The sequence below is a fragment of the Protopterus annectens genome, chromosome 1.part0 (assembly GCF_019279795.1).
Source record: "Protopterus annectens isolate FY-2018-M chromosome 1.part0, PAN1.0, whole genome shotgun sequence".
Lineage (NCBI taxonomy): Eukaryota > Metazoa > Chordata > Ceratodontiformes > Protopteridae > Protopterus > Protopterus annectens.
This window is the reverse complement of record NC_056725.1, coordinates 1,771,031,556-1,771,059,095: the sequence shown is the minus strand read 5'-3', so window position 1 is coordinate 1,771,059,095 and position 27,540 is coordinate 1,771,031,556. Positions and strand designations below refer to the sequence as shown.

General features: G+C 42.4%; 1 protein-coding gene across 1 annotated transcript in view; it reads left to right on the top strand.

The window, feature by feature from the left end:
• LOC122805431 (zinc finger and BTB domain-containing protein 11-like) overlaps nt 1-18,365 on the top strand; it is a 174,086-nt gene extending 155,721 nt beyond the window's left edge. Inside the window, exon 2 of the mRNA XM_044075614.1 lies at nt 18,328-18,365. Within this exon, the coding sequence (XP_043931549.1) occupies nt 18,328-18,365 (38 nt within the window). The remainder of the gene's footprint in view (nt 1-18,327) is intronic.
• The last annotated feature ends 9,175 nt before the right edge of the window (nt 18,366-27,540 follow it).

The following is a 27,540-nucleotide window of genomic DNA, read 5'->3' as shown; positions in this document are numbered from 1 at the left end:
TACAGTTAACACCTGAACAACTGGACATTGTATGGGCCACCCATACAAATGTCAATCATTGCCTGCAACATATACCCATAGAAAGGTCATAGGAAAGACGCCATACACAGGTTTGCAGAAATGGGAAACCTTTAATTGTGTACTGTTACAGTTCTACATGCCATGTCATATAGCTGTTCAGACACTGACAACCATATAAACAGAGAACTGCAACTGTGAAACAGTTACACTAATACAGCAGTCTGGAAAGGTTTACAACTGTTGCTGTCCAGGCCACACCCTTCAAATTATACATTAGTGAAGACAGACTGGGCCACAGGATACCAAACAATCAACAGTATGTATTGCAAGTGTGTAGTTCAGCAGCCTCTATCTACACTCTGTACAAACTCAGTAGGTGGTAAAGACATTATGTGATCACATGGGTTGTAACTGGTACATAACAAGGCATAACTGACACCATCATGAGCACACCGACAAACAGAACAGTCTGTATGGCAGGAGGCAGTAGGCTTGCAGTACCCCAATTCATGTAAGTAATGTAAATATAGGTGAAGCATACGGTACTGTACATCCAGATACCTTGTGGCAGCTCATCCCTGATACCCCCACATGTTGTGACAGCCTAGGTAATTTATGGTGCTCCCACCTAGACTCCATAATACAGGCCCATATACCACAGTTACATACACTGGCCTCTGGAGTGCATAAGGGCACACATGTATTGTGTAGGTGACGTCCACACATATATGGCCCCAGCCCCACTGTATGTGTGGGGTATACAACAGCAGTGGACTAATAGCAGCAATGGCAGTGTGATATACTCACAGCCCACTACAGAACAACCCCCAACAGCATGACAAATGTGCAAAGCTTGGTATGTAGATGGAGGACAGAGGCTGGAACACAGGCACATATGTGGAACAGTGTTGCCATACACTAAGCAAGGTGCTGGTGTTACAGGATAGTCTGCAAAGACCCTTAGTCAGGGAATTGAGGTTAGAAACAGAAATGGATGTAGCCATGTACAGATACCATACAACACACACACTGCTAGTGTAATATCTGACACAGGACCTGTGGGGTGGATGGACAACACATGATAGGCATACCTCTGTCCAGCTAGAGGATAGGCCCACAGTAGTGAGCTATGCAGACAGACTGCAATTCCAAGGTGAACTAGTATGTACACACACAAACACACACACACACACACACACACACACACACACACACACACACACACACACACACACCCTGTAACACCAGTACTATACAAAGCATATCACAACTCTACCCGCAGTCTGTCTGTAGTTCCTGATCCTCCTACAAATATGTGGCTGCCCTGAATGTGCAGGTTCTCCTGTAAGTGGTATTGCTACCTGCTGTCTGTAACACTGATGGCCACACACAGGAAATGTAACGGGACCACGCCCACATGATATAGGGATTCATAGTGGGTGGTTGCCATGCCGGTGGTAATTGGAAGTGCTACACATGTGTAATCATATACATATATCTGTCTGGATAAGTATATGTACATATATTTCCACCATATGTCCTGGACATGGAGTGTAGCCCTACCCCAGCCCCTATAGTCCCATAGTCATAGTGCAAGAGGATGTCAGGTATGTATAGCAGGTATATTACTAGACTATTGCTATTGTCATTGGGATTGCCTTAAATGACATTGTGTGTGTGGAAGGTCAGATCTGCTTATGACAAGTGTGTCATTGGCTACTGACAGACATCCTAAGGAAATCATTGTACCACCGCTAGCATGTAATGCCCTTGTGGAGTGCAGCAGATATATTGGCCAATATATGTGGAACTTCGGACACACAATGTACATACACATAATCCCTTAGTGCACAACATGTGTACCAGGCCTGACAATATGGATGTAGACAGCCATGTAGATGGGTATAACACATAACGACTGGTATACATATGCCACCATAGGTTTTGGATTCACACACTCCTGTCTGGCCTGACACATAATGACTGCTGGTACAGGGGTGCTATGGACACATACTACCCACTAGATATTGACATACATCTGTACAGCATCACACTGCTCTGTGTGACATACATGACATTTAAGGGAGGCCCATCAGCGGTACATCTGGCAAGTATCTGCACATGACATCTCACTGGGTAAGTACACTAAGCTGCTAGGCATGTAGCAATGCACTGTGCAGGCTACAGGCAGACTGGCAAAACACTGGCCTACATCTCATATGGGGAAATGCACATGTACCTGCATGTATAGCAGGCTCAACAGCCATGCCACAGCACATGTTAAGATACACCTGTGTGAAAGTGCATAACCACAACCAATGTGAACACAGCCACAGCCACATATGGTAAGCTAGCATAATATTACAGTATATGGATTATCTGTTCTACACCATCCTCATACGTGCCACTCACAGAATGACCCTACATATACTGGGCTGCTACACAGTTTGGTCTGATAGCTGTCTGTGGTATGGGACATATGTGTGTATGGCCCTACAAATGTGTATGCCAAAATGGTACCATGCAGTGGGGCAGCATGTTACATCAGATAGAAGAGGAGCTAGAACAATGATATCCACCACAGTCTGTACACAGGCTAAGGTACATATTAACAATACACACACTGCCGACATTCACCATCACTGCACAGACCTCAGTACTGTACAAACATCCACAGAATGTCCAGGTTATGTCAAGAAATATAACCCCTACTGTACATGACATGTGTAGCAATCTGACATATCACTGGCTTATAAGATATGATGACACTATTTATGGTGTACAGCACATATGCACCACTTCATGCATGACATATGTACAAAGGTTGACAGAGGTGTGGCTGACAGCACATACACAGGGCCAGTATAGACATGTTGCTGTGATAACGTCATATATTTACCACTGATACAGGGTTTGTTGCAACATACATCCTATGAGGGATATGAAGTCAGTAACTGTCACGACCTTCACCATCTATAGACTGCAATCCTCACACTACCTTCTGCATTCTGCAGATAGATGCACCATGGCTAGCACATGAGACCAAAGGCACAACACTGCCCAGTCTGCAGATGACCCAGCAGATGGGGATTCCTCATATACATGGAACTGACATGGCAGGTATTGCAACATGTACGACAGGCATATCTAGACAAACACTGTTAAACCAACATTACTCCAAATGCAGTATAGCAGCACTTATAGTCTGTAGTCAGGTCAGGCACATCCCCCTCCTGTTTGTTGCCCTCTTTCCACAGTGCATGTTGTTAGAGGTAAATCACCAATCCATCTGAGATGCTGTTTGCCAAACAACAGATCTAGTTCCTGCTCGCAGTGACAGAAAAGGGCCAACACCACCATGATGTTCCCAGGTATTGGGGTGTGTTACCATGCAATTGGCTATTGGGAATGTTACCACAGCTGTTCCACACACAATCAGCCAGGGGAGGGCTGCAATTCGTGCAGAGGTCATCAGCCTGATCATGAGCATCACTTAAAAATACACATGCTGCTGCCTAAACAAAGCAGGTGTGGGTCTCCACATCCACCAGAGAGGGAGTGGGGGAGGCAGACATAGGCAAATACATGTCAGGGAGGGGTGGGAGAGTAACACTGAAGCATGTTTGTGCCATACACCTACCAGCACAGAGTATCAAGCCCCCGACAACTATGTAGTGCTATCACAGTTTGATGCAGTTATTGGATGTGCCACATGGGTTACCTGCTGTGGAGCACTCAGAACATGTATGTGATGGTGACTGACATCTACAACAGAGATACGGTAGATATACAGTAGGTGACATACACGTGCCTGTCTGCATGAACAGGTGCCAGTGTCAACACAGGCACACTCACACAGGGATGCACGCACATTGACACACTTGGCAGGGCCAGGAGTGCAACTCATCACTAGTGGAATTGCCACAACACATCAATGTACAGGTATCACATGCACCACACGGGTCTTACGGAGTTCGTATGGGCAATGAGTATGAGGAGGTGTCAGACATCAGACAGCATGCTTCACTGTGCCCTGGGGGGTTGTAATGAGTGTGGATGTGGACATACGCACCATACAACACAGAGATGAACACACAGAGTGCCAGTTTTGATATGCATGGGTGCATGTCTGCACAGGTGTGTGGTGGTCAACAGTGCCAGCAGGCTATACAAGGGTAGCTGATGGGTATACGTTGGCATCAAGCCACATGGCAATGGTCTGCATTGTGGCTCAGGCCTGTAGTTTCTGCATTTGCCCACACAGGTGGGTATTGCATCCCCCATCCAGTCATCTGGGTGACTACTGTTTGTGGCCAATGCTGTGCATCACTTGCCATGTATGTATGTGTTCCTTAGTCCATGACATGGAAGGTGTCTAGGATGTGCACACCTCCCACATGCATGTACAGTGACATGTGGAACTGTACCTGGGGTGTCTGGCCCATGTTGTGACCACAGATTATCCTCAGATGTGCCAGTCTTGCCCACCTGTGGCAGAAACTGGTAATAGGCAGCAGGTTTACCCTGCACCTACATTGATAGCATGCTAACAGCATTCTCTGATGTCAGTGTCATCTGTCCATATAGGGCATGTTGTCAGGCATGGTATGTCCATTGTGAGTCACACGTGAAGGCACAGTGGGGTTGCTAACTGTGATTGGCTGGCCTTGAAGTCACATGTATGGGTATGGCTTTGCACCTTAGCCTCTCAGCTAATTTATATCTGTTATCCTTGTATGGTTGACATTGTGATATATAGTAGGGCTACCATAAATGAAATAAGCAAAACCCCCTCCACATTGCCCACACACACAACCACCTCTACACAGGATACGAGTCACAAACACGCACACACATCATGTCTGGGAGTAGAACCCCTACCTAGCTAGTTTAGTACACTACAGCACTATGCAGTTACAGTACGTGCCACGGGCATTACTGAAGTACATCTTCCCCAAAGATGTATTTCACAATGAATGACATCAGCAGGATTACCAAACTAGGGCATGTCAACTGTACTGTGAGTGACTAGCCTAAAATGCATTGCTCCCTACACAGACAGTGAGACACACACAAAGCATCCACAACTGACATGTGGGTATAGAACCCTGACCTATGTCTGTATCACACTACAGCATGGAGCTGTTGTAGGACGCACCACAGGGATTACTAGAGAAACCCTTCCCCAAAGGTGTATTTCATAATGACTGACATCAGCAGGATTGCCAAAGTAGGGCATTTGTAATGTACTGCGAGTGAGTAGCCTATAATGCATTACTCCATACACAGACATTGAAACACACACAAAACATCCAGAACTGCCACGGGTGGAGATGGAACCCTACCACAGTTTTAAATCACACTACAGCAGTACGCAGTTACAGGATGCACTACAGAGATTACTGAGCTACAACCTTCCCAGAGGTATATTTCTAGGTGGGTGACATCAGCAGCCTTACCAACGTTGAGTATATGAATTCTAAGGAGTGTGAATGCCCTAAAAAGCATTGTTCTCTAGTCAGTCAGACATACACACACAGTTGGCAAGTCTGGGGTTAGAACACCTACCTATCGACTTCATCACACTACAGCAGTACTGAGTTACAGGACGGCTTACAGAAATTACTGGGTTATGACTTTCCCAGAGGTGTATTTCTAGGTGAGTGACATCAGCAGCCTTGCCAAAGTTGAGTATATGAATTATACGGAGTGTGAGTAGCCTAAAAAGCATTGCTCTCTACTCAGTCAGACACACACACAGATTCATACACAAACACACACAGTTGCCAGGTCTGAGGTAGAATACCTACCTAACTACTTTATCACACTACAGCAGTAAGCAGTTAAAGGACATGCTACAGAGATTACTGGACTACCACTTTCCTAGAGGTGTATTTCTAGGTGAGTGACATCAGCAGCCTTGCCAAAGTTGAGTATATGAATTGTACAGAGTGTGAGTAGCCTAAAAAGCATTGCTCTCTACTCAGTCAGACACACACACAGATTCATATACAAACACACACAGTTGCCAGGTCTGAGGTTAGAACACCTACCTATTTACTTTATTACACTACAGAAGTATGCAGTTACAGGACGGGCTATGAAGATTACTGGGCTATGACTTTCCCAGAGGTGTATTTCTAGGTGAGTGACATCAGCAGCCTTGCCAAGGTTGAGTATATGAATTGTACGGAGTGTGAGTAGCCTAAAAAGCATTGCTGTCTACTCAGCCAGACACACACACACACACACACACACACACACACACACACACACACACACACACAGTTGCCAGGTCTGGGGTTAGAGCACCTACCTACTTTATCACACTACAGCAGTACACAGTTATAGGATCTGCTACGGAGATTACCAGGCTATGACTTTCCCAGAGGTGTATTTCTAGGTGGGTGACATCAGCAGCCTTGCCAAAGTTGAGTATATGAATTGTACGGAGTGTGAGTAGCCTAAAAAGCATTTCTCGCTATACAGCCAGACACACACACAAACACACACTCTCACAATTGCCAGGTCTGGGGTTAGAACTACTACCTAACTAGTTTATCACTACAGCAGTATGCAGTAATGGGATGTGCCATGGAGATTACTGAGCTACAGCTCTCCCAAAGGTGCATTTCACATTGGATGACCTCAGCAGGCTTGTCATAATACTGCTATGGGGAGGGCAGTGTGTGCATGGGCCATAACCCATTCATGTAGGGGTTGACATGCCACATGCGGGCACACATGGGGTCATATGTCACAGTTATGGGTATACAGCTACTAGATGGCTACTTCCTTGTACAGTCATGTTGTACAGCTGGCACATGCACCACATAGTCTGTCATGCTGACAGGTACTGGTGGCTAGTATCTGCAGTGAATGACATCTGCACCTCATGTGTTTGGGGCCCTTTGGCTGTGTGCTGGGTGGGACAGGCCCAGATGGCTCTTTGTCATGGTCACCCTCTTCCACACATCGATGCCCATCTACGTTTGGCTTATTATAGTGTGCTGTCCTTACATATATGTCTGTATTCTTATCCATTGTGTGTGCAAGGCAGGAGTGGTGCATACTGACATGTGTCTGTACTGACAACTGCGACTGCAAGATATGTCTGGTCCACTGGTGTTTGCAGACATGGCCTTCATGTGTTTAGGTATGTGAGCATGCCCAGTATGACCTTTCAGTATGTTGTTGACTGACATTGCCTTCATTCCTCTGTGTGTGAGCATGCCCAGTATGGGCATCTGTATTGCATGTATGGATCAAGTCCAGGTAGTTTGCACTGCGGTGCTGACCTTTGTGTTGTACACCAACAGGTAGCATGCTGTGTCTGCAGGGTATCCATCAGTCATTTGGCATTGACTGTTGCTACAATTCTGCATAGCGGGGGGGACACACCTGACTGTTTCTACTGTTCTACACAGGAGTGTGGGGGGGGCACCTGACTGCTACTATAAGTGTATGTTGGATGGTGGGGGGGCACACCTGACACTTGTACACATTTGCTAGGACTGTACTGGTATGACAGGTACTCCATTTCAGTCTGTAGTCTTACCTATCCTGCTGGCTAGAGGCATACCAGTGTACTACAGATCTTAACTTTGTTTACCTACATATTAGTTTCTGACTTCCTAGCCTTCACAACTTACATCCGACTGCCTGGCCTTCTGTGGTCTGTCTGTGTAGGCCTGGGGGAAAGGTTACCCATAGGGCTCATTCAGAGGCCATAGTACAGCATTTGTTTGTGTCTGTCTACACCTGTCCTGCTGGCTGAGACTGTTGCTGGGTATGTGAACCTTCCTGACTGGCATGTGTGGCTCTTATGGACACACATGTCACTCAGCCCATTTCCTGCAGTGGGTTTTGTCACCCTATGTAGTACTGGCTACTATGGTGACTCCAGTATGTGTTATAGATGTCATGGTGCCACTATGGGTGTCTACTGTCTGCTGCCTTCGGCCACCCAATTCCCTTGCATGCTCACAGCCATACCATAGCTACAGGTAACAACACATTCTACTCCATTTGACAATTGGTAGGTTGATTGGCTTACCTTGAGGGTGTGCCGGGCTTGAGGATGGTGCTGGAAGGCTGCCTATGTCGGAAGCACATAGTACACTACCTATACATGGTTGGTTACAGGCAATGTCATGTTTATCATCCCTTTTACTGTCTGTGCAAGTCAGAGAGAGGTGTCATTCCCTCGATCCCTACTGTGTCAGTCCATATGCTGTGCGTTGCCTCTTTGCCAAGGCCAGGGCATACTGGGCATGCCTCCTTCTGCCTACTGGGGCAGGCTCAGGTTGTTCCTCCTCTGCGTCACTCTGTGCCTGTACAGACCTTGGCATTGGTGGGGGGCTGTGTGGCCCTGCCCCATGTTGTTCCTGCTGCAGCTGTTTTCGCAGGATCATATTGTGTAGCATAGCACATACCATAACAATTTGGGTACATGTAGCTGGTGAATACTGCAAGGCTCCACCGGATGTGTCCAGACACCGGAACCGTGACCTGAGCATCCCAAACACATGCTCTGTTATATGTCTGGCCTGTGCGTGTGCCTCATTATGGCATTGTTGTTCAGGTGTGTGTGCATTTCTGATGGGTGTCATCAGCCACTGCTCCAGTGGGTACCCAGCATCCCCCACTAGGTGACCATAGGGGATGTCCACATTGGCAAATCTGTGGTACAGCTGCGTCAGATGCCATGTATGTGTATCATCATAGCTTCCAGGGCAGCCAGCACACACATTCATTATAACACCCTGGGCATCATATATGATCTGGCAGTTGATGGAGGGGACGCCCCTGTGGTTGATGTAGGCCCTACCCTGCTCACCGGGTGGTGCTTTGATGCATATGTGCGTGCAGTCTATAGCACCCACTACCCCAGCGTACTCTGCTATTTGGTGGAAGAGACGCATATTGCTGTTCAACACCTCATGTGTGTTGAGGAAATATACGTGCTGACTGGCATGTGCTGACAGGGCATCCAGGAACTGGTGGAACACTCTTGATGCTGATGCCTGTGAGATGCCCATGATATCTCCAGTTGTGCTTTGAGGGGTACCTGTGGCTAGTATACCTAGGCCTAAACATACCTTGGTATCCACTGGGATGGGTTCCCCTCGGCCTGTTTGGTGTGTCAGGTGTGGCCGGCACAGCTCAACAATTTTCTGTAGGAGGTCTCTGTCCACCCTATCATGCTCCACTATCCCTAGTTCATGTAGCCCCTGGTAGGTTACCCTGGGTCTGTACACTCTTCTCAGTCTCCTCACTGTGGGTTGTTTGGCAGCATTCACATCCTCACCACCCTCAACCTCTTGCACATTTGTTCTATGTTGCCTGCTGCAGCCCTTCTCATTTTGTAGGTTTGTTTGTTAAAATTTCCCCACTTGTATACACCGGTGGTGTAGAGTGTGGAAAAACCAGGGGAGAAGGTGTTTGCTTACTTTATAGTAGTGTTCTGGACTGGGCTGGTCTGCTGCCTATGTAATTGGCTGATTCTGATACATTTCACCTGTCAGCTCAGCTAGTTCTCCTTGATTACCTTCCTACTGCTGTTTTCCCTTCCCATTGCCTCCCTGTTCAAATGTGCACAGAGCTGCTATTTCCTGGTTTAACTTCTTTTTTTTTTCCTGTACAACCCGGTGCGCACCTCGCACACCCGCTTACACTTTGTAAAGGGTGCTAGGGAGGTTTAGACACACCCCTGGCTTAGCTGTGCTAAGCTAGGAGCAATCCCGAGCCACAGGGCTCCAATCCATTTACAGTATGCCTGACACACACCCCCATGATGTCACCTATATCCTAGTCTTGCACCAAGGTATTTATACTCTTACACTCTTGGGACCTGCCTCACATGCTGGGGAAAACTGGGATTCACTATCCTTCACCTCATTTGCATAGGATTGCCTGCTAATACATAGTTAGATGTCTCACTTTCAGCCTCCCCTCATTAACAACCATTACTCACTGGCCAGGTTGTCTTCTGCCTGCCATTGACTTGCATGGCAGACTACTGCTTTTAGTTAGAGTGCTTATTTTAGGTTTATTTTATTATTTTCCCCCGATCCCATTTGTGCGCCGCTGCCCTATGCTTCAATGGACGTGAATGGCGGACATTTCATGAAAGTTGTATTTTGTACATTTGGCATTGTTTGCAATGCCAATGGCCTTCTACTTGGCCATTGGCATGCTTCCTCAATGCTATGCAGCCTTTATTTGGGGCTGTCATAGCTCTGTTTTGCAGTTTGCAGTACCGTACTTGGTTACTAACCGAGTACATTTCTGCATATTACGCTAGTCCTGCACGCCCTGTTTCCTGCTTCCTGGATGGCAAATTTACCTCATTTGCATGGTTTTCACCTGCAAATGGGGTGATTTGCATACGGGGGCTGGGGACATGCAGCACTAGTGCTACAGCGCTCGTGCACGTTAGACATGCACTACGTGGATCGCTCGGCCGCCGTATTGGCAAAATTTCATCTAACACTAATCATGCATGCCGTGCAAGCTTTTGAGAATCCGGGGGGGTTATGTACTTACCATAACATTCCATGTGAGTTGTTCTTCTCGCCTTCATTATTATGACCCCCCCTACCTACCCCTTCCTATGTCTGGATGTTCGAGAGGTTCTAACTTGGTTTTGGTTTTCCTGAGGAGTTTCCTCTTACAGTGGCCTGTATGATTTCCTTGAAATCTGGGGTAGGTTTTATGCTAGTTGGCAGCAAACAAGATCTGGGGAATGTAGTGGTGCATTGTGGGATAGGGCTTTGGCCTCGAGTTGTTAGAGACCTTGAGCTTTGCAAATTGTCCGACTCAGAGCCGAGGATTGGCTCCGAACCCATCAGTAATAATGAAGGCAAGAAGAACAACTCACATTGAACGTTATGGTAAGTACATAACTTCTTTATTTCCTACACATGAAGATTAGATCACATAGGTTAGTACTAGGCTAACTGCCCTTACAAGCCATTTTAAGCCTAGCCAATTATCCCCTGGGAGACTCGAACCCTGCACCTTGTGATTGTAAGGCAAACACCTTAACCATTATGCCACCATCCCAATGGGTGGAAGGCAAATGATCCAAATAAATGTTCACATAATGGGCAGGAGACATCCATTATGTGCTGCCTTTGTTAATTTAAATGCTGGCAAAATACCTGCATGTGTTATAACCCATACATATGAGCCTACATATATTGAAATAATTAAGGTTGTAAATTCTCTTGGAAATCCAAAGCTTTCTAACAACATTGAGAAACAGTACCACTGAATCCTGTTGTCCATTTCCTACTCAGGATCCAGACTCAACACCATTAGTTCATCACCAGTATTCTGCACATGCTTTAGAAGCATAATTGCCTTTAATTTGTTAATAAACTTCCATCATCCTGTATCAAACCTGTGCTGGCCTTCCCCATCAGTCCAAGTAAAAGATTTTTTAACCCCACTCTAATTATGAACATAAATTATTTGTAATTATGATTAAGTATTGAGACTGGACTATAAAAAGAGCAGACTCTGATACCCCCCATCCTTTAGAATCATAGCTGGCATGGCCTGTATCCACATGCCAGGGATATTCCCATTCAGTATGACCTCATTAAATAATTTTGTAAATAGTAGTAGCATCACCTACGTGTTTTGATTCCAGAATTCAGTAGGCAGGCCATCCATTTATAGTGATTTGCCAGTAGTGTGTCTTTCCAGTATGCTGATCAACTTGTTTGAGTCATAGGTTCATAGGTTCATAGGTTGGTACTAGGCTATCGGCTCTAAGGCCTATGCAAGCCTAGCCATAACAATTCCCTGGATATTTCTTCCCACAATATTTACTTCTCTGGGCCCCTGTCTAGCAGGGTGACTGACTTGATCCCCGGGGTGAATTTCCTATCTCCCATCCAATCATCGAGGTTCCTTTTGAAGAGGGCCAATGAGGCGCTCTGCTTGACATGCATGGGCAGTCTATTCTAGAGTATGGGGAGTCTCTGGGTCAGGAACCTATCCCTCCAGCATGTTTTGTTCATTGTGATGATAAGGTTTAGATCCCTGGAGCATGTGGTTCTGAGGGATTGGGATTTCTTTAAGTGGAGCATGTCGAACAGCTCAGGGTTTGACATGGCCTTGTATGTTAAGCAGAGATCGCCTCTGAGTAGACGATATGCCACAGAGTATAGCTGGAGTTTTTTAGATGGTCAGCATATGGCATCTGCTTTAGGCCTGTGATTCTTTTAGTGAGGTATTTCTGTGGCCTTTCCAGCTGTTGCAGATGTCCTGTGAGGTACATACCAAATGGGGCATTATACTCTATAATGGGTCTAATGAAGGATGAGTACAGTGGGACAATGACCTCCTTTTTTCTGGATGAAAAGCCCTTAGTGATGAGGTGTGCCACATAGAAGGATTTCCTGACTGTTGTGACGATGTGGTTATCAAAAGTGAGACCACTGTCCACCTGTGTCCCTAAGTCTCTCATCACACTTTCAATGTTTAGTGTCCTGCCACCTATGTGGTAATTCATGGGTACATGTTTTTTCCAAAGGGGATAACTATACATTTCTTGGCATTAAGCTTGAGCCCATGGCTCTGGCATCAGGCATCTGTTTCTGTAAGGCCCTTTTGTAGAATATCCACATCATTTGGGGATTCAATAATGGCTCCCAGTTTGCAGTCATCTGCAAACTTTGTTAGCCAGAGTCCCTTAGTGTTGGCCTGTACTTCAGAGAAGTAGATGCCAAACAAGAGTGGTCCCTGGACTGAACACTGAGGTACTCCACTTGTCACTTGTCTGGAGCTGGATTTGTAGTCGGCTACTTTTACAGTCTGGGTTCTGTCAGTAAGCCAGTTGGCAACCCATCAAGTGACGTAGGGATTTATGCCTAGCTTAGTAAGTTTATCTATGATTCCAGAGTGGGGGATGGTGTTGAAGGCCTTGGTGAGGTCCAGATAGGCTGTGTGGACCGCCTTACCCTCATCCACAGCTCTGGAGACTGATTCGAAGAAGCCAATCAGATTCAGGAGACAAGATCGGCCCTTCACAAACCCATACTGGGTGGGGTCCAGTGTTTGAAGGTTGCCAATGTCTTTGTTTATAAGTTCCATGATAATGCATTCCATGCCCTTGCAGATTAGGCTTGTCAGACTGATGGGACGATAGTTCCCGGCATCCAAGGCGGATCCTCCCTTGTGGAGCAGGATACCTGTAGCTGTGCGCCACTCAGTGGGCACAAAGCCTGAGGTGAGGCTATGATTAAACATGACACTTAGGTGAGGTGCCAGTTCATTTTGTAGTTCATGTAGTACACAGCCTGGGATGTCATCTGGTCCCATGGATGCTGTATTCTTAGCTTTGGACAGTGCGGTTTCTACCTGTGTGGCCGTGATTATCGGAATTTGGCAATCTTTTGGTATTGAGATGGGCCCTTTAGGGGGTGAGAGGGGGTGAAGTTGGCACTAAATTGATCTGCCAGGATATTGACAATATCCTTGGGATCAGTATATTTAATGCCATTCTGTTGTAGCTCAGAGCAGATTTGAGCATTGCCATTTAGATTCTTGACATAACTATAGAATGCCTTGTGGTTGTCTTTGGAATCTTTGGCAATTTTATTTTTGTAACTAGCTTTTGAGGATTTTATGAGGGATCTCAGCTTCTTACTGAGGCTGGTGAGGGAGTTTTTTGCATCCTGGTATTTTCCTCTTTTCTGCAACAGTTTATTCCTTCTGTTGTATAGTTTGCTTATAGCAGGGGACCACCAGATTGTCTTCCTTTTTTTGGAGAAGTGCATCTTGGTTCTATTTGGGATGGCACGATTCATGCATGAGTGGATGTGCTCGTACAGTGCCTTAGTGTAGGATTCTGCAGTCGAACTTCCAGATCCCATCTGCATGGGTGTTGTGAAGTTTGTCACTTCTGACTTCAGTAGCATGAAGTTGGCTTTGGAGAAGTTTTTTAAGGAGGTTTCCTTACTGGGGGGTGGAGGTGGGATGTAGATGTCAAGGGTGATTTGCTTATGGTCAGACCTGACCAATGAGGGGGTGACCACTGGTGTGGAGAATCTAACTCCCATGTTGGTAATGACCAGGTCTAGGATATTGGAGCCCCTGTTGGGACAATGGATTAGTTGATACAGGGTGTTGAAATTTATGAATTCCAAGAACCGTTGGGAAAAGGAGTTGGTACCCGAGTAGTTTTCCCAATTAATGGCAGGGTAGTTGAAATCACCCAGTATTAGGGTGTTTGGTTGTATCTTAATATTTTCCAGTATGTTTAGAAAGGTGTAGTGAGAATCTTGGAGCATGGTGGGGGATTTGTAGCAAGTTACAATTTGGATTGCAGTCTTACCTAGTGTTAGTTGCACCTGGAGAATTTCAGATGCATTGTGTTGGGCAACTAGCCTGGAGGTGTGAATATCCTTGGTGAATATGGACACTCCTCCACCTTTAGTGTTTAGGTCTTGGTTTTGTGGCCGAAAAGTGTGGTAAGAATTGTAGCCTGGTATTGCAGGGGTGCTCTCTGGAGCCTTGAACCAGGTCTCAGTTACTGCACAGATATTGATGTTCTCCATTTTTAGGAGTGCCTCGAGAGAGTGCATTTTGTGGTTTAGACTTTTAGCATTGAGTAGCATTACCTTCAAATTTTGCATGCTTGTATCTGTTACAGTGATGGTTTTATCCTTTGAACCTTTCCTAAAAAAGGCACTATAGGGGTGGCAAGAGCTTTAGCCAGTAACCTGAATCCCAGGGGTGACAGGTGCAGACCATCTCTGGCAAAGCATCGTGGTTTGTCGATCATGTCTTCCCAGGCAGACAAATACTGGATCCCCTTTGAATGACATCAGAAGCTTAGCCAATTGTTGAAGTCAATCATTTTGTCCTTATACTGTGGTATCATTCTGGGCGAAGGCAAGATGCTACTCAGGGCTAGGGTCATACCTGCCTGGGTCACATGATCCAAGAGCTCTTTCATGTCTCTTTTCATGTAGTCCAGGGAGGTACGTCTCAAGTCATTCACTCCAGCATGGACAATGACAGAGTTGTATTTGTACTTATTGGGGAGTGACTTGAGTGCGTGTGTTATGTGGCGGATCCTGGCACCCGACAGGCAGCTGACTGTAATTTTATCCTTGTTCATCCTGGTGAGTGGGACATCAGTGTGCCTGTCTATAGAGTCACCTATGACTAAAGTGTTGGGTACATTGTCTTGCCTTAGGGTCTGTTGTTGGGTGGCACACTGGTGTTGTGAGCTATGTGTCACATTGGTTGTGACTGGTGTTTGTTTGCGTTTCAGCTTCGGAGGTCCTTGTTGCTTGGGCAGGTTAATGTTAAGGGCCTCCGCAAATGTGGGTTTAGTGTTGCTATGTGTGGGTGTTAATGGTGTGGGTTTTGAAAAGCTATGAGTTGCTTGAGGTGTAATGCAGGTGTTAACCTTCTCCTCTTGACTGTCTAGCACAGTAGTTTTCCAGTTTTCCCATTTTGACATCTGGTCTTTGTGTCTTTATCTTGTGCGGCTGTGGTTTTTTAAATTTTTATAAAAAGAAAATTTGCAGTTTTCGTAGATCGTGGCAAGTGTTTAGAGGTGATTTATTTATTTTATTTAAGTGTCGTACCGACTACATTAACGCAAAGGTTTTAGCTAATCAAAGCTGGCGTTTTGAAGCCAAGTTTTAGATTTGCTATATTAAAGGAATTGGACAAATAAGTAGGCTTTTCACCAAAAATAGGTGTGAAAAGTGTGTTTTATTGCATTTCTAAAGCTAGAGGTGGGATTAGACAGCTGTGCTTGGTAAACTGCTACTCATAGATAGAGTTTTGTAGTGTACTAGTTTTGGTGTTTAGAGTTAACAGTAGGAGGGGCAGCTGGAAACCTTTTCACAGTGCTGTGTCAGCATTCTGTTAATGCAGCTTTGATGCAAAAGGTCTCTGATAGGCACTCAACATACACAGGACATTGTTCATAAAGATTTTTTGTCAGCATGCTTTTTCATCATGCTTTTTTCATACTATTCAGGTTGTAATGCTTGTGTACATTTCCTGTTGTTTATTTAGATTAAGTGTTAAGTCAGGGCAGTGTTCCTATCCTTGTAGCGCAGCAGGCAGTGGTAAGCCAAGTGGCTATATAACTCATCACTTATGATCTCTTCAGCCAAGAAAGCCCTCTGGGTTCCTATTGCTAATTATTTTTAATATTTATTTGAATAAGATAGCACTCCTATTGCTAATAGATAGAATAGTTGCACATAGAATGTTTAATAACATTGATAGCTGCAAGAATAATTAATATACATGCAATCACATAATGCATTATGGTACGAAGTTGCATGATGCATAAGGTTATGGTATATGTTATAAATTAATTTAGGTAGAGTACATTATATGTTTTATAAAATACCTAGTAGCATAGTCTGTAAATACATAGTTGATAGCTCTTCTGTTTGTAATCCCTCCACCATTACATCTCCAAGTCCATTATATTTGTCCTCCTTCTTTGGTCTCCCCCTAAGATTTGTGGACGTCCTTGTAATATTTCGTTTTTGATTTCAGGTAATGCATTTGTGTTCTTGGGTGATTTTCCAGGTTATCTTTTATTCTGTTTCTTCATTTTTTTTGTCTAACTTTTTGTTTTATGTTCTAAGAATTTATATGTATATTCTTGTTTTTGAATCTTTTGTAAAGTCTAATTGTGGAAAATGTCTTTTTGTATATGTGTTTGTGGATTTCTTGCTCAAAGCATCGGTAGTGAACAATGAATTTTGTAATGAATAGGTTAATGTGAAAAAATTGAAGCATCGGTAGAGGGTTTAAAAAGAATGAATAATGTTAAAGTGTTGCTTTAGTTGGTTAGTTCTCAATTGTGGGTTCTTCTCCCTTCTGTGAGTTGGTATATGTTTGTTTGGTTCTTATTTGAGCCTTATTGAGTTCACGCCTGGTTAGAGTCATACAGGCTTTGTTTGTAGCCCTTAAAGATTGGTAGTTGATTTTTACGTGCCGCCGGACGCCAGTAATGCTTTACATTGGTCAGCGAATTTGCGCACAAAGCTACCAGCCTCCACTGACACAGGAATTAGCTGAGGTGGAAATTCACACACTGCAGCTCCACACAGCACTATAGCTGAGAATTGAACCAGACAGCAAATTATTAGTCATAAGCCACCACCAAGGGTATTACAATCTAGTGAACAAGGAATACATTAATCAATCACCTACCCCTCCATACATTCACCCTAACTCCATTCTGCCCACTCCTCCAGGGGTTCATAGGTTCATAACTAGGTTATCTGCCCTAGGGGGTTTATCTGCCTAGCCTATTTATCATTAATAAAAGCACATTTTTGTTTATGTTTATTTTATAATTTCTTTTGTTATTGTCTTTTGGTATACTGTCTATGATACCAATGGTGCTCCTGTAAACCCAATACCTCATCAAGACCTCTATTGAAGATCCTCTTGAAGATTCTTGGGAACCTGGTCAATGAGGAACTGATTGGGATTTTATTCCAGAGTTTATTCAGAGTGAAGGTTACCTCTTATTTATGAGCAGCAAGTCTATTGTTTCTCAGAGTCCAGTGCTGAGGTTCAAGTCTGCAGAGCAACATCGGATGGGATTTGATTTTCTGAGGTGCAGCATGTCCATTAATCTGGTTGGACATGGCTTCTTTATTGGTATCAGGCAGATTGCTCTTACTTAGCGTATGGCACCGAGACGCCGGAGGCAGAGCCTTTGATCCCATATGAGCCTTGGTTTTGACTTTTTTTCCTCTTTTTGTGGCTCTTTGGGTCTGTCCAGTTGGGCAGGGGTCTTGCTAAGGTCCATCCCAAAGGCCTGGTGAGGGTAAATTGCTCCCCAGAGGCAGAGGGGCAGGGTCCCTGGTCTAGGAGCTCAGAGAGCTCTCTCATGAAGCTTCATGTAGTCTGGTCCTCGTCTCAGGTCATTCACACCAGCATGGACATATCAGGAGTCATATGAGCTCACACCTTGCAGTGACCTGAGTTTGTGTGTTATGTAGGATCTAAGCCTGACAGGCTGCTTGCCATTGACCCGTGCCTTTCCTAGCCGCCACAAGGCGCCTCTCCTTGTTCAGCCCATACGCCCGGAATGCAGTGTGCCTGACGATGACGCCATGCTTTTAAGGGGGTGTTGTTGTCGGTATTGTGGCTTTACTGTGTATGTGTTGCGTGTTTTGTTTTGGTGTGTGAGTTTGCTTTGTTGTTTTGTTTTGTTGCTTGGGTTTGTGCTTGGTGCTGGGGCAGATGGAATCTTGCTTTTTTTTAATTTTTTTCATTTTTTTTTAATTTTTTCAGGGACTGTCAGGACTGTCTCTGAAACGAGTGGTGTGTAAAATGGGACTGGTAAGGGGCTCATTTTGTAATTGTACTATGTATTTGGTTATGCAAATAATATATTAAATATATACATCATTTATAATGTTCCACAATATGTTAGTCCTATTTGCTCATTACTTCTGGCAAAATGACTCAAAAAAAAGGGAAAAAAAACTCCTCAAAAAATCTGAAGTCTAAATCTCCTAATATTGTAATTCCCAATGGATGTATATATATATAATATATATAAATATTTATATATATATAGTATATATAGTAGTCTGCTATCTGTCTGTTAATATCTGTCTGAATTCTGAACACTGTCTGTGTTTAGATTAGCTGAAGTGTTCTGAAGAAGTGTTTGAAGCATTCTGAGATTTGAAAGAGATATTGAAATGTTAAATAATTTATATTTATATTAATTTATTAATATTAATAAATTTTTTAATAAAATTATTAATCAAATTAACCTACACATTTTTTTTTTTTTTTTTTTTTTTTTCTCTCAGTTAATGTGAGACCTTTTTTTTTTGGTCTCCACCGTTTTGCCCCCAGGACCATTTTTAACTCAATCGTGCCCTTGCAAGCTTGAAAAAGGACACCCCCTGGTCTAGCACAATCATGGCCTGAGAGAGCTTTGCTTCCAGTTTGGCTATGTAAGTGTATCTCTCGCAGGTTGTAGTGTTGTGTGGTAGGAGGAGAGGATTGTCTGTGTACATGAGGCAGTTGCCGCATTGCCCCAGTATGCCCAGATTCACCAGGTGGACAGGAGAAATCACCGGATGCTGACCCTTGGACATGCCTGTTTAGGTGCTTTTTTGTAAAGTTTAAGAGCTGTTTTCCCTTACCTTTGCAAGGTACTTTGCAATTATAGGGTGTTTAGTGCCTATGATTAATTTCTCCTTATTGACAAGAAGAGCTGAGTGCTTGTATCAGTTTCAGGCTTCCTAGTGCTTTCCAGCAGGTTCTATAGCAAGTGCTAGTCACAGGGGTTCAGATTTTAGTGCTACTAATGAGAAACCAGCTAGTTTTAAGGTAAAATTTGAAGAGCAGACTTTCTGGCACCTGGAATAGTTTAACTGTAGCCTCGCAGTTCTGCACGATGTGAAAAATGTGCAAACACGCGTTTTTAAGCCCAAAAGTTGAAAGGGATAGAAATCAGCCCAAAAAGGCTAATAAAATTACAGTTTCAGAGCTGGAAACCACTCCTCTAGCATTAGATAGGCAGTACAATGCTCACCAGTCCCACTGGTAAGCAGTAGGACTTCCCACTACCACAGCAAGGTCTGGATAGCTCTGAGCACAGAAAATAAAGTCCTGAGACAAGCAAAGCTGAGTGTGTAGTCCTAAACAGTAAATGCAATTAAAACTCTACAAAATTAGCAATTTAAAACTTTTTAAATGAAGCAAGGCAAGTGCACAACTGAAAAACGATTTAAGAGGCAGTAACACAGCAGAATAAGTAGCTAGTCTACATATACAGAGAAGTCTATATATACAGAAAAGCAGCTAAAATGCACAAACACTTCAGATGCAGTGCAACCCAGAGCACTTTAGTTGTAGCAATATTAAGGCAATTACAGTTATAATAAATGCTCTAAAATATACTCTATATTTCCAAAATGTTTGAGAAGCACAGTCAGAACACAAGGAGATTCAGGCAAAAACATTTTTTTTTGAAAGGGAAAAAGGAGAAATAGAAGGCCTTATCAAATGTTCTCTCTGTATTAGGTAGAATGAGCTAATGACACTAGACTGGGAGGAGTGTCCCAGATCAGATTTACAGTAGGGGCGGGCAACTGCAAAGCCACCTAGTATAACAGCAAGACACCAACAGGGAGGAAGGGTGGGGACAATACTAAAGCTATTAGCCTACAGACAGTAAGCACTACAGAAAGCCACAAAATGAAAGTTTTTAAACAGATAAAGATTTGTAAAGATAGAATGCTTTTAACTGCAAACAAATCAGTTACCCGTGCAGATTGCTTAATATCAATAAAATACACTCAAAAACTAAGCAGCAGGCAATAAAAGTGCTATATGTAAATTGCTAGAAACAATAATCAGTATAAATAATTGAAAAAACAGGATACTTATTTATCTCAGCTGAGTTGTAGCCAACACCTCTCATCCACTCTGCTCAGTGTGTATAGCCAGTCAGTCAGTTTCATAAGGTCTCAGGTGTGATCTTCAGTCAGTTTGGATAAGTATGTTTCTCGAGTAAAATGTGTAATCTCGCTATTCTTATCTCTCAGATGATTTCTGCAGAATGTAAAAATCTTCAAATTTCCAGCAAATTTCACAAATTCTCTTTCTAGAGATATTTTTTCATTTGCTGTTGTTTTCATTAACCTATCAATGCTTTCTGCTTCATACCTGTATACTAGGCTAATGACCACTGAGGTCTTTATAAACCTACCCATCCAACCCAAATGTTATCATATAAGTTGTTGTGTCTTAGAGGTTATTTTAAGGAGTGTATATTATTTAAGACATGGGAAAGCCAACAACACAAGAACTGAAGATGGTGAGTGAAAGGAAAACTGCTCTTACGACTGGTAAAAACTCACGATAGTTTATTGAACAATTCCACACGACTGGTTAAGCGCTTTCGACTGGTGATCAGTCTTCATCAGAACAAACAACACATATCATCCCAAAGTATTTATACACATCCTAAATCACCTTAATTGATGTTTAACTAATTAAAATCCCGCCAAAATGTTTAAAGCCATATTACACATTTTCTATAATACACTGTAAGTAAACCAACCTTAAATCAAGATGTGACTTTCAAATACACATGTAATATAATAATATATACAATAGTAATATATGCAGTAATATATAAGTGGGTAAAACCTCTTGGTGTAACTGTAATTATCCATATAACTATCTAATAAAAATCTAATAAAAATAATAAATAATATAAATATATGCACTTCACTTGTGTGATAAAGTTAAAATCCCAGTAACAAACCTAAGAGTTGAAATTTACTCTAAAGCTAAAAAAGGTTTTATACTTATAAAATCATTGAGACCAGGTGGTCTCGTGGAATCCATTAGGATTTGCCATTTACTTTCATAGCGCTGCTAATTTCATTTTCCAGTCACCCCAAATGGGGACATCTATCTGTTCTACAATGGAAAACAAAAACCATGTTCCTCGCCTTTATCCAAGATGTGTCTGTACAATGCATTTTGGTATCTTGTTTCCTATTTTGTACGCATGTTCAGAATCGTCTGTTCAGCTGTCTCTCTGTCTTGCCTATGTAATGCGTTGCAAAGTTACAGACTGCCAGATAGACCACATGTTTTGTTCTACAGTTACCACATTTGCTTTTTATAGTAGTATGACACAAATCATTAAGTTGAATAGTCATGTTAGAATTAATGTATTTACACTGTTTGCAGTTCCGCATTTAACTGTACCCTTATGTGATCCATGCTTTGATCTTTCTGCCTTATTATCGGCTTTTCTAATAGCCTTTTTATATTTGGGGCAGTTTTATATACACATCTTGGTTTACTACCCAATAGCTCTTCCTTGTCCAATACTCTAAGTGTTGACCAATGCCTTTCCAATATTTCCTTTATAATATGTGTGGTCGGGGTGTACATAAGGACACAAACTCTTCCTGATGTTTCACTACAAATTCCTACTTTTTTGTCCATCTGATACGCACCTAATAGGGTGGATATTTATTACCCCATTCATTGTACACATAACTGATGACCTCCAAGACCATCTTTTCAGGGTAAGCTCTACTCAAAAACATTTCTTTGATGGTATTAAGCTCCTTTTCCAAGATTGATTTGTTAGAAGACATTCTTGCTACGCGTACACATTGGCCTTTTATGACATTCTGAAATACATAGGGTGGGATGGTTACTACTATAATGGACGTAATCATTGGAAAAAGTGGGTTTCCTATGCACCCTGGAGATGAACCCTTGATTGTTATGACTCAATGCTACGTCCAAAAATGATATTTCATGGTAACTGTATTCATAAGTGAATTTCAAGAATTCGACTGTCTTGTTTAGGTACTCCATAAATTCTAGTAACCTATCCTCAGAGGCCTTCCATAGAATAAAAATGTCATCCAAATATCTAATGTATGTTATGATATCTTTGTAGAAAGGGCTGTTGAACACATACACCGATTCCCATCGCCATGACCAAATTAAAGATGGGAGCACATGATGCTCCCATCGCCACCTTCCTTTGTCTGCCTGAAAAATTCACCTTGAAAGGAGATATAGTTGTGATCTAACACCAGTGACATCATGTCACAAATGATGCTGATTTTCTCCCAGGAAAAATCGGTGTATCTAGTCAGACTCTTTTCAAAAAATTCCAGTCCTTCAGTCTTAGGGATACTGGAAAAGAGGTCTACTACATCCACTGTAAGATAAATCAAATTAGTTTCCCACAAGTCTTTGGTGATGGTACCCAAGAACCTCCACGAGTCTTTGATAATGTGGGGGATGTTGTCGTAAACCTTCTTTACCCAATTGTCTATAAGTTTCCCTAGTCTGTAGGTTTTTGATCTGGAACCAGATACAATCGGTCGAAAGGGTGGTTGGTCAATGGATTTATGTAACTTCGGAATACCAACCATTTTGGCTAGAACTGGATGATCCTCTTTCACAAAAATATACGTGTCATTTGATATCCTGTTGTCAATGAGAAATTCTTCTATTATAAGATCTATACGTTGATGGCCTATGATGACCTGATTCAATGAAATATGTTCATAGTTTCCTGAATGATGAAGAATACTGAGTATTTCCTGGTTATAATCTTCTGAAGAGAAGATAACTGCCCGCCTCCTTTGTGGGTTTCATGATCCTGATGTTTCTATTGTTCATGAATTCCGACAAACAATTCCTTTCTTTACTTGTTAAGTTGTCTGGATGTTTGTGGACCTGTTTTTTCATGTTGTGATATGTCCAGTATATGTCACTGCAAACCAATTGTTCGTAATTGTGCACATGTGGATTGAATGCTGGTATGCGTACTTTTTCTTGCACACTGATACAGCTGTATCCTGACTGCTAAATTAGATTGCATCTTATTATCAAATGTTAAAGCCAGATTGAGTCTCCTGGTGTATTTTTTCACTTCCTTAATACAATCGATTAAGTTCCATCCACACATGGGAATAAACTTCATCCCTTTGCTTAGCATTTGGGCACTTATATTGTCTACCTCTACAGAGGTATAATTGTACACCTTGAATCCATGTACAACGATACTAGGCTTTTGTCATTGTCTGCAGCTTCACTACAAATACTCGCTTGTGTCCCCAGGTCACTAGGGTAATCCAATTGTCTCGTTGAGGGGATATCGTCCTGTGTGACATGAGTGTGTGTATGTGTATACTTGTCATCCCTATCTATTTCTTGTGCCATTGGTTGGGAACCTCCAAGCTGGGTAGAATCTCCCCCCCTGAAAATTTTCTTCTTTATGTGATTTCCTAAATTCACTTCTTCTTGTAGGTTGTTTATTGTGTGAATCTATGTCCTTATGGTTGGGCCATATATGCGCTCTATCATTTTATGGGCCTCAATGTCACGTTGAATTTTCTTATTTTTCCTGTCCACTATATTGTGAGCATTATTGTCAGCAAGGAAAACTGTTTCATGTACAAATCATTTAAACCATCAAAATCCTTGTGTTGTAAAATATTACCATTCATTTGTTCTAAATCATCAGCTAATATATTTTGTTTTCCTCTAAGTGCTTTATCAATAATTTCATGTACTCATATCCAAATCCTTCAAATAATTGGTTAAACTCTTTTCAACCACAGATGTTAATTTTATCCTAAAGGTAATTTAAAAATCTTAAGCCTTTCGGCACAATTTTCAGCATCACACATTTGGATAAATAACTGCAATCTATTTTGGCATTTTTATATGCCAATAGTTTTTTGCCATACTCTATGATATATTCCTTTAATGGGAATGTATTATCTATATCTTGTTTCAAGCCATAACCATGCCTAATGTCCATGTCAAAATAATCATTGTCATCCCTCAAAAAGTGTTCAAACAAGGAATCGCCATTGAATACATGTTCTTTTGTCTTCTTTCTGCCACCTATGTTATCAGAATTGTGTATGTCATAATGTTGGATATTTTGGCTTTTCGGCCCTTCTCGAATTATAAAGACAGTACCTTTGTTATCATGAACCTTCCTACTGCGGCTGCTAATGTCCGAGATGACTTTCGGCGGGCACCACCATACTGTTTATCCATCCGTTTTTGCACATGCTGTAGTGAAAGTGAAGTCATGCTCCATATAGTCATGGCGTTAAGCAATAAAAATCTCGTCGGTATGGGCTAAATCCAAAGCCCTGTTGTTAACTGTTTTACCATGTTGGGTGAGTCCAATTGACATTTGTAGCAGATATGTTGTCAAAGACACCGTCCGTGTCTTGTAACACTTCGGAAACCTACGGTCGGGTGTACTGATATCCCACATCCTTGTGGTTTGCGATTGAGTCCTTGCACATGCAGTGTCTCTCTTCGTTGATCCTGGGCGTCTCCCGTCATCCGAATATACGAAACCTTGTGAGCTCTTACAAATTCCGGAGATGCACTACAATCGGTGTCTTCTACCTTTTTGTCTTTGTTGGAGCAGGATACAAATTCGGAAAACAAATTTAACAATTTCACCTCCCCTGTAGCACCGTGAGGTCCGCTCTCAATTCAGTGATACCATCCCTTGCTGGAGAAGCAGATAATTCCTTGTTCTCAGCCATCAGTAATTAACTGTTCACAAACTGGGAAAGCCAACAACACAAGAACTGAAGATGGTGAGTGAAAGGAAAACTGCTCTTATGACTGGTAAAAACTCACGATAGTTTATTGAACAATTCCACACGACTGGTTAAGCGCTTTCGACTGGTGATCAGTCTTCATCAGAACAAACAACATATCATCCCAAAGTATTTATACACATCCTAAATCACCTTAATTGATGTTTAACTAATTGAAATCCCGCCAATTTGGGATTTTAATTAGTTAAACATCAATTAAGGTGATTTAGGATGTGTATAAATACTTTGGGATGATATGTGTTGTTTGTTCTGATGAAGACTGATCACCAGTCGAAAGCTTTAACCAGTCGTGGAATTGTTCAATAAACTATCGTGAGTTTTTACCAATCGTAAGAGCAGTTTTCCTTTCACTCACCATCTTCAGTTCTTGTGTTGTTGGCTTTCCCAGTTTGTGAACAGTTAATTACTGATGGCTGAGAACAAGGAATTATCTGCTTCTCCAGCAAGGGATGTTATCACTGAATTGAGAGCGGACCTCACGGTGCTACAGGGGGAGGTGCGCAAATTGTTAAATTTGTTTTCCGAATTTGTATCCTGCTCCAACAAAGACAAAAAGGTAGAAGACACCGATTGTAGTGCATCTCTGGAATTTGTAAGAGCTCACAAGGTTTCGGTATATTCGGATGACGAAGGAGACGTCCAGGATCAATGTAAGAGAGACACTGCGCATGTGCAAGGACTCAATCGCAAACCACAAGGATGTGGGGATGTCAGTACACCCGACCGTAGGTTTCCGGAAGTGTTACAAGACACGGACGGTGTCTTTGACAACATATCTGCTACAAATGTCAATGTGGACTCACCCAACATGGTAAAACAGTTAACAACAGGGCTTTGATTTAGCCCATACCGACGAGGATTTTTATTGCTTAACGCCATGACTATATGGAGCATGACTTCACTTTCGACTACAGCATGTGCAAAAAACGGATGGATAAACAGTATGGTGGTGCCCGCCAAGTCATCTCGACATTAGCAGCCAGTAGGAAGGTTCATGATAACAAAGGTACTGTCTTTATAATTCGGAGAAGGGCCGTAAAAGCCAAAATATCCAACATTATGACATACACAATTCTGATAACATAGGTGGCAGAAAGAAGACAAAAGAACATGTATTCAATGGCATTCCTTGTTTGAACACTTTTGAGGGATGACAATGATTATTTTGACATGGACATTAGGCATGGTTATGGCTTGAAACAAGATATAGATAATACATTCCCATTAAAGGAATATATCATAGAGTATGGCAAAAACTATTGGCATAAAATGCCAAAATAGATTGCAGTTATTTATCCAAGTGTGTGATGCTGAAAATTGTGCCGAAAGGCTTAAGATTTTTAAATTACCTTTAGGATAAAATTAACATCTGTGGTTGAAAAGAGTTTAACCAATTATTTGAAGGATTTGGATATGAGTACATGAAATTATTGATAAAGCACTTAGAGGAAAAACAAAATATATTAGCTGATGATTTAGAACAAATGAATGGTAATATTTTACAACACAAGGATTTTGATGGTTTAAATGATTTGTACATGAAACAGTTTTCCTTGCTGACAATAATGCTCACAATATAGTGGACAGGAAAAATAAGAAAATTCAACGTGACATTGAGGCCCATAAAATGATAGAGCGCATATGGCCCAACCATAAGGACATAGATTCACACAATAAACAACCTACAAGAAGAAGTGAATTTAGGAAATCACATAAAGAAGAAAATTTTCAGGGGGGGAGATTCTACCCAGCTTGGAGGGTTCCCAACCAATGGCACAAGAAATAGATAGGGATGACAAGTATACACATACACACACTCATGTCACACAGGACGATATCCCCTCAACGAGACAATTGGATTACCCTAGTGACCTGGGGACACAAGCGAGTATTTGTAGTGAAGCTGCAGACAATGACAAAAAGCCTAGTATCGTTGTACACGATGGATTCAAGGTGTACAATTATACCTCTGTAGAGGTAGACAATATAAGTGCCCAAATGCTAAGCAAAGGGATGAAGTTTATTCCCATGTGTGGATGGAACTTAATCGATTGTATTAAGGAAGTGAAAAATACACCAGGAGACTCAATCTGGCTTTAACATTTGATAATAAGATGGAATCTAATTTAGCAGTCAGGGATACAGCTGTATCAGTGTGCAAGAAAAAAAGTACGTACATACCAGCATTCAATCCACATGTGCACAATTACGAACAATTGGTTTGCAGTGACATATACTGGACATATCACAACATGAAAAAACAGGTCCACAAACATCCAGACAACTTAACAAGTAAAGAAAGGAATTGTTTGCCGGAATTCATGAACAATAGAAACATCAG